Source organism: Antrostomus carolinensis, unplaced genomic scaffold (genome assembly GCF_000700745.2).
Source record: "Antrostomus carolinensis isolate BGI_N321 unplaced genomic scaffold, ASM70074v2 scaffold5527, whole genome shotgun sequence".
NCBI lineage: Eukaryota > Metazoa > Chordata > Aves > Caprimulgiformes > Caprimulgidae > Antrostomus > Antrostomus carolinensis.
In genome coordinates, this window is record NW_010329716.1 from 33,945 (window position 1) to 41,693 (window position 7,749).

Sequence of the window (7,749 nt, forward strand, 5' to 3'; positions counted from 1 at the left end):
CTTGCTGCTCTTCAGCCCAGCTCTGCCTTTGCAATCAAGGCAAGGCAGAAGACTCACTACCCTGGGGAGAACAGAGGCTGCCAGGGCTCTCTGCAGCACAGGGACTCCCACACCTTCCCCAGAGGGCAATGAAGATAGCAGGGAACAGCCAGACAGACAGGTAGCTGGACAGCCAGACACACAGAGAGCAGCTTGGCACTAAGCCCTCTGTCAGATCTGGCACCAGCTACTTTCTTCCCTGTTGCAAAAGAGGAAGGGTGCTGCCCCAGAGAGAAGTCCTTACCCATGCAGTTCTTCATCATCATGAATCCACTCTCGTAGCCTTCGAAGCATTCGCACTCGAAGCTGCCCGGCGTGTTGACGCAGGTGCCATGGCCACACAGGTCTGGTGAGATGCGACACTCGTCGATGTCTGTGGGGATGAAGAGCAGCTATTGGAGGCAGGACAGACACCACTACAGCTGCCAGCGGGCTGACTGTACTGCACAGCAAGTTCAGTGAACAAGGACTGGCAAGTCTGACCCAGCAGACCAAGGGACCCTCTTGCTGAAGGGAGAGACAGCAGTTCAGCTTTGTCTCTGGTGCAGAACTGATCCTTCATCCCATGAGTAAGAAAAGCTTTCTGCTCATGGTCCTGCCCTTGGCTTCTCAGCACATCCCTAAGATAACTGCCATGACTCCTCTGGGTACCACCATCATGTTAAGCATCCCATGAGGCAGGCAAGACAGCAAGATGAGCAAGAGTAGGGTCAAGAGGTCTTCCCTTACCTGTGCAGTTCCTTTCCTCAGCATCCAAAGCAAAGCCATTGCCACAGAGACACCTGAAGCTGCCAATGGTGTTTCGACAGGTCCCATGAGTGCACAGACCAGAGAAGACCTTACATTCATTCACATCTGTGGGTGAAGACAGAAGAGCAGTGTTTCAGGGAGGGGATGTCTTCCATGAACCTAAGGTCTCAGGGCAGGCAGCAGGTTCCTTGAGCTGTAGCTGAGATGGGCTGAGCACAGCCCATGATCAGCAGCTCTCCTCTTTCTTCTCACCTTTGTAGAAGGGCCTTCCTGAAAGCACATCTCCTCGGTTGGCAAAGCCAGGTCCCCTCGGGCAGATGGCCTTGTACTCACTGGAGCCAATCTTGGGACATTCTTCACAGTCGATGCCCCAGGCTGAGCCCACGGAGCAGCAGCACATGTCGATCCGGTACTTGCCTGGCAGAGGCTCCGTGCACTCATCTTCATCCCATTTCATGTAGCACTGTTCCACACGCACATCTGGTGAGAGAGCAGAGCTGAGCCCTTGCCTGCAGCACCAGCTCTGGTAAAACCACAGCTAGCATTTCCTGGGACATAGTTAGCAAGGTTTCTGGAACAGTTTTGGCTGGGACATCCTCTAAACAATACCCAGGTATGGGCCATTGGGATGGGATGGCCACCTTGTTTGGGATGCTGTGAGAGATGTAGCAGTATGGACATGGCCAGCCTGTGAGTGTTGGCAACTGTGCCAGAGAATGGATCACCCATGGTGTAGTCAGTAGCACAGATGGCCCCTAAGAAGGGCAAAAGTTTGTCACTGTGTTCCCAGAAAGCAGCCAGGAGTTGTTTTAGGGCTGCTGGGTTGTATCACTAACCAGGTAGGTTATCTATTTGGCTATACCTGAAGTAAAGGGCTGAAGAGAGACCAGAGGTCTGGGTGAGATGAGGTGTCCTTACCCACACAGGTCCTAGCAGTGCCATCAAGGGTCAGCCCTTCAGGACACTCGCACCGAAAGGAGCCAGCCGTGTTCACACAGCGTCCGTTTGGGCAGACGCCAGGGAAGACCTCGCACTCATTCACATCTGTTGGCATAAAAGCAAGAGACAGGCATGAGAGTGGCACATGGCCAAGCCCAGTATGGCCTTGAGGGGCTCCTGGAGGAGATGGAAGGAGCCCAGAGATGGCCACCAGATTAAAACTGGCAACTCGTTACAAGGAAAAACACATGCTCCACGCGTAGCCGTGCAAGGGGCTGCGTTACAAAGCCTTGTCAGAGACAGACAGACAGACAGACAGACAGCAGACACAGTGGTCCTGTTGCACCTGTCCATGGTTGGCACAGTGCTGGCAGAACAGCACCAGGATTCATGAACATGAGTACGGCTGATGGAGCAGCTAAACCTGGAACCCCATTTCCAGGCACATGAATGACAAGAAAATCATCAGTAGCAGTCAGCACGGGTTGACAAAGGGGACGTGATGACTGATGAGCTTGATAAAATTCTCTGATGAAATGACTGGCCTGGTAGACAAGGGAAGAGAGGTGGATATTGTCTACCTAGTGTTCAGTAAGGCCTTTGGCACTGTCACCCCTAAGGTCCTCATAGACAAGCTGCTGATGTACGGGCCAGATGAGCAGTGAGGTAGACTGAACACTGGCTGAATGGCTGGCTCCAGAGAATGGTGTTCAGCAGCACAAAGTCTAGGTGGAGGCCAGTAACTAGCAGTGTACCCCACTGGTCAGTACTGGGTCTGATCCTGTTTAATATCTTCACTAATTATCTGGATGATGGGGTAAAGTGTATCCTCAACAAATTTGCTGATGATAAAAAACTGGGAGGAAGGGCTGATACACCAGAAGGTCGTGCTGCCATCCAGAGGGACCTTGACAGGCTGGAGAAATGGGCTGATAGGAACCTCATGCAGTTCAACAAAGAGAAGTGCAAAGTCCTGCACGTGAAGATTCAGCCCATGCACCAATAGATGCTGAGGGACACTCAGCTGGGAAGCAGCTTGGTAGAAAAGGACCTGAGGGTCCTGGTGGACACCGAGTTGAACATGAGTCAGCAATGTGCCCTTGCTGCAAAGAAGGCTAATGGTATCCTGGGCTGCATTAGGAAGAGTTGCCAACAGGTTGAGGGAGGTGATCCTTCCCCTGTACTCAGCACTGATGAGGTCACAACTGGAGTACTGTGTCCAGTTCTAGGGTCCTCAGTATGAAATAGAGATGGAAATACTAGAGAGAGTCCAGCAAAGGGGCAGAAAAACCCCATCTGGACCCAAAGATGCAGGATAGCAACAAATAAACAATGACCACGTGCACAAGAGAGTCTTGTGCGTCCTGCAGCACTTTACCTTCACACGTGACCCCCTTCATCCTGGCATATCCCCGGGGACAGGCGGTATCTGCAAGAAAACAGAGGAATGTCAGCAAAGAGAGGGGCTGCATCCTGCCTTCCTGACCTGTGCACCAAGCAGAGCCTCACCGATCTCGCAGCGCTCACAGGGGCTGCCCCACGCTGCCCCCAGGGTAGCACAGCACTCCGACTTCAAGGTGGCCCCATTGATGTTCACCTCACAACGCCCATCCTGGATATTCAGCCAGCACGTCCCTTTCATGCTGTCTGTAGGAGCAAAGACAAGGTGTGAGTGAAGAGCTGCTCCTTGGTGGAGGTTCCCAAGCTTCATGGAAGGTGGGCTTCCATGAGAAGCAGGGAGGAGAAACCATCTCTGAGCTGCAATGTGACTATTGTTCTCTGGTGTCACTTTATCTTTCAGGATGTGGAGCTGAGCACTTTGTAGCACAGACATAAACTGTGCTGGTCCCCAGAGCCCTGTCCCACTGCTGTGCTGTGGAGCAGCATTTCTGTGCTCTCTGACACAACTGCTATTGTGTCAGTTCTGTCCCCTGCCCTTTTCCTAGTCCCAGCCTGCTCCTCTTCTGGGTAGACATAGTCCTTTCTCTCCAGCTGTGATGCTTTGCAAGGCTCTAACCATCTAGGAGTGGGAAGTAGCACCTTCTTATCACCTTAATGAGAAAGGATCTACTTCATCTTGATGTACCTTCATGTTGGCATGCTACAAACCCATCTGGTGAGCAAGAACCCACCATCCTGATGCCCTGCAGGGTCCCCTGGGACCCCACGTCTGTGCTTTGTCTTGCTTCAGCACAGTCAGGGATTTCTGTGTCTGACACACGCTGCTCAGAGCGCTGCCTGAGGTTGCAGCTCTTCAGGCTCCTTGGATGAGTGAGAAAGACGTTATTTATCACCAAAAACCAAGGAAACACCAGGTGAGAAAGAGACACCTCAAAGGATCCCCATCCCTACGGCAGGAGCACGGGACTTGCTTCAGAGGAACACCAAGGGGTGCTGAGGGGCACTGCTGATAGCAGAGCTGCCTCTAGAAGGCCACGTCCTTACCCACGCAGATGGTGCCACTGGGGTCCAGCTTGCTGCCTGGGGAGCACTCGCAAGCAAAGGAGCCAGCGTTGTTCCTGCAGACACCGTTCACACAAGGGTTGGAGGTGCACTCATTGATATCTGTGGGAAGAAAGGGACTGTCACTGCAGTGAGCACCACGTGAACCAGCTTCCTGGGCCAGAGACTCAGGGAGGTGAGAAGCAAAGAACATGAAGAAGCAAGTTTTTCAGCTGTTCAGAGGATCATCAGTCCAGACCAGAGGAGTCCTGCATGTACAACTCGAGTGTGGAGCATCTCAAGGAGGATGGGTATGGACACCATGGAATCAGTGAGCTGCTTCAGGATTGAGGGAATGGATGAATTGAGGCTGGTTGGTGCAGCTACAGGGGAATGATCATAGAATCATAGAATGGTTTGGATTGGAAGGGACCTTAAAGCTCATCCAGTCCCAACCCCCCTGCCAGCAGCAGGGACACCTTCCACTAGACCAGGTTGCTCAAAGCCTCATCCAACCTGGCCGAGAACACTTCCAGGGAGGAGCAGCCACAGCTTCTCTGGGCAACCTGTTCCAGTGTCTCACCACCCTCACAGTGAAGAACTTCTTCCTAATATCTAATCTAAACCTCCCCTCTTTCAGCTTAAACCCATTTCCCCTTGTTTTGTCATTAACTGCCCTTATGAAAAGTCCTAATGGACTGATGGACTCAGCTTGCTCAGGGCTGCTCCTGGCTTAGGTGGGAGCAACCACAGTGCTGAAGATGCCCTTCACGTACCTGCACCAGATGTGAGGCCACGCAGCATTTGCCATTTTTCACTTTCTTTACAGAAATTCAGGGTTTTTTTCCCCTCTAAACAGACATTTACGTGCAAAGTGCCAGTTCTCAAATGTTTGAGGATTTTGTGGTCAGGAAAAAATTTCCCCACTCCAAACTGTAAGCTTTCAATCAAATCCCCAAAACTCACAATTTTGGTCAGGTTTTAGCTAAAATTTTGAGGGCCTAGAGGAAATTGTTCTGGTTTTCAGTCACTGAAAAGCCCAGATGTTCTGGGTTTCGATGTCCACTATTTTGAATGAAGTGTGAAATTTCCCCTTAGGAAAAAAAAAAACCCAAACAAACCCACAAACCCAGAGCCTGGACCTGCTCCAGTTCAAACCACTGCGGTCAAAAGGGAACCAAAGACACGTTTAGACCTTGAGCTCCCTTTTAGGCAGGACCTCAAGCCATAGCTCACTCTTTACACCTTGTGAAGATATTCTCCAGAGCCTTCAGAGTCACTTTACCTTCACAGGTATCAGTCTCCGTCCTGAAGACAAAGCCCTTGGGGCAGGTGCAGGTGTAGCTGCCAGGTGTGTTGCGGCACAGTCCGTTGTCACACAGCAAACGATTGACAGTGCATTCATCAACATCTGTGGGCAGAGAGATGAGGTTTCTGAGCTACAACACCAGCCTCCACTCTTCTACTTTGCCAGCCCTACAGAGCTCTGGCAGCCTTGAGAGGTATAGAAATGCAGCACCACCCTCAAAGCAACACAATGTGGAAGGTGTGTTAAATCACAGGTAGTTTCTCATGTAGCAACTTGTGCTCTTCCATGTGGACAAGGCAGCCCTGAATGGAGACAGTGCTTGAGGACATCATGCAGCTGGAGATCTGCATCTAGTTCCCAGCCTCATACACCAAGTGTGTGCCACCTTCTCCCCACCAGCACTGAGCTCCTGGTTCCCTGTCCCACACCGAGCCTGGGCTGCCCTGAACTCACCCACGCAGTTCTTGCCCGTGGGATCTGACTCGTAGCCCAGGTTGCAGATACAGCGGTAGCTCCCACGCAGGTTCTCACACATGCCGTTGGGGCAGATGTCTGGGTTGAGGGCACATTCATTGATGTCTGCACAGAGAAAGAAGTCAAATTAGATGGACCACGGCAAATACAAATACAGAAAACTTTCACTCCCTAGTTCTTCATTGTTCCCTGGTGGCAGTAGCTAGCTGGGGCAGCCCTCTGCAGAAACCCCTCCTTCCTCTCCTACCTACCCTCCTCGTTTGACCCAGTAGGTCCTGGGGAGCCTTGCTCCTCTCCTTCTGGTGCTGTGGGGCTGGGCTTCTTCATCCTGGGGATGCAGAGCTGATCTAGCACAGGGCTCTGAGCTCAGGAGGAAAGAACTGGACAAGGGGTTGAGATAAGCCCAGTCTCAGTTCCATATCAAGGGCTCTCAGGTCCTCCTGTTACATTCCTGAGACTCCTTACAACCTTTATCTCAGGTACTCAGGTCAGACTATTTCATTATCCTTCCTACTGGAAAAGGTGGGAGGAAGAAGCTGTTTGTAAGGTGCTGTAAGCAGGATGCTGGGGCCAACAGGAGTAAGGGCAGAGCATGATGGACAACCTGCCTGTGCATCCACAGCCCTACCATAGAGGACCACTGCTGGGGGCAGAACAGAGCACTCAGACATCCTGGAGAGCATGCTGTGGGCAGCTGGGCTGGCAGAGGGTCATGTCCATGGCTAGATGGACACAGTAAAGCCCTTCCCATGGTGAAGTCCCTCTGTCTCCTAGCCCAGCCATGGTTCCCAAGCTGAGAGCTTGCACAGGCTCCCTGAGCACACTGCTGCCAGGCTGGAAGAAGTCCTGATCAAGCCAAAGTAAATTTCCTTTCCCTGTTGCTGACATAAAGAACCGTCTGAAAGCAGCTTGGGCAGCCTGGAAAGAGAGAAGTGAGGACCTGTGGCCTCTGCCTTGTTCCTGGCCCTGGAGAACATGTGGTGGTGGTGGGGAAGGGTCAGAGAAGAGTGTTATGTTTGGATGAGGGCAGGGCCTGGGACAGGAGCCAAGTCCTGCAGGATGTCAAAATCTCAGCTTCAAAGACTTGCAAAGTGCCTTGGACAAACCTGCGTCAAACCAAGAGATTTTTGGATGGTTCTGCAGCAACGTGCAGTGGGTACCACAGCCCCTGCTGCCCACGAGTGTGGAGGATGGGCTCAGGTCTGCAGGACATCTGGCAGGGAGAGCCATGGGCATCTCTGCCATCACCCACCTCCTGCCTATCCCTGCTGTCAACAGCACCAAGTGCCCAGTACATGTGGACAGTCACCCAGAAGGGTGGCAGCCAGGTGGGCAGCATCTCTGTGTCAGCATCACCTCACTGCCTTTTTGGAGCAAAGCTCTGGTGCCCAAGCAAGGAGACTTTACCATGGTGAGAACCAGCCACCCCAGAGAACAGGGCAGGTTTGGGCTTGTACAGCAGTGTCCTTACCAGTGCCATAGTGCCAGATGGCCAGCAGCCCAGGCCAGGGCTTCCCAGACACTGCTGGCCTTTGTCTCCATGCAGATGGAGCTCAGTTACATCCCCAGGGAGATGCAACCCTGGAGAGTCCTGGCTGTGGGCAGCGATGGGCTGACCAGAGCATGTCTGACGTTAGCTTCTTGCTAGAAAGCATCTTATCGTTAGCCTGAGACTGACTTCGGCCAAGACACGGTGCCCTGGAAGGAAGCCCAAGAAGCCACCAGGGTTTTGCCTCTGGCTCGTTCCCATTTGGAAAGTTTTGAAAGGCTGGAGCTATCTGGCTGCTTTGTGCTTT

The 7,749-nt window shown here is 52.4% G+C and overlaps 1 protein-coding gene across 1 annotated transcript in view; it reads right to left on the reverse strand.

Annotated features, from left to right (window-relative positions):
• The window catches only part of LOC104528630 (fibrillin-2-like), a gene marked incomplete at its 3' end in the record, with an annotated part of 108,565 nt that overhangs the window by 29,316 nt on the left and 71,500 nt on the right, over positions 1-7,749 (reverse strand). The window contains 9 exon segments of the mRNA XM_010172688.2: positions 284-412; positions 769-894; positions 1,042-1,269; positions 1,708-1,833; positions 3,107-3,157; positions 3,238-3,375; positions 4,174-4,293; positions 5,456-5,581; positions 5,933-6,058. Coding sequence (XP_010170990.2) covers positions 284-412; positions 769-894; positions 1,042-1,269; positions 1,708-1,833; positions 3,107-3,157; positions 3,238-3,375; positions 4,174-4,293; positions 5,456-5,581; positions 5,933-6,058 — 1,170 coding nt within the window.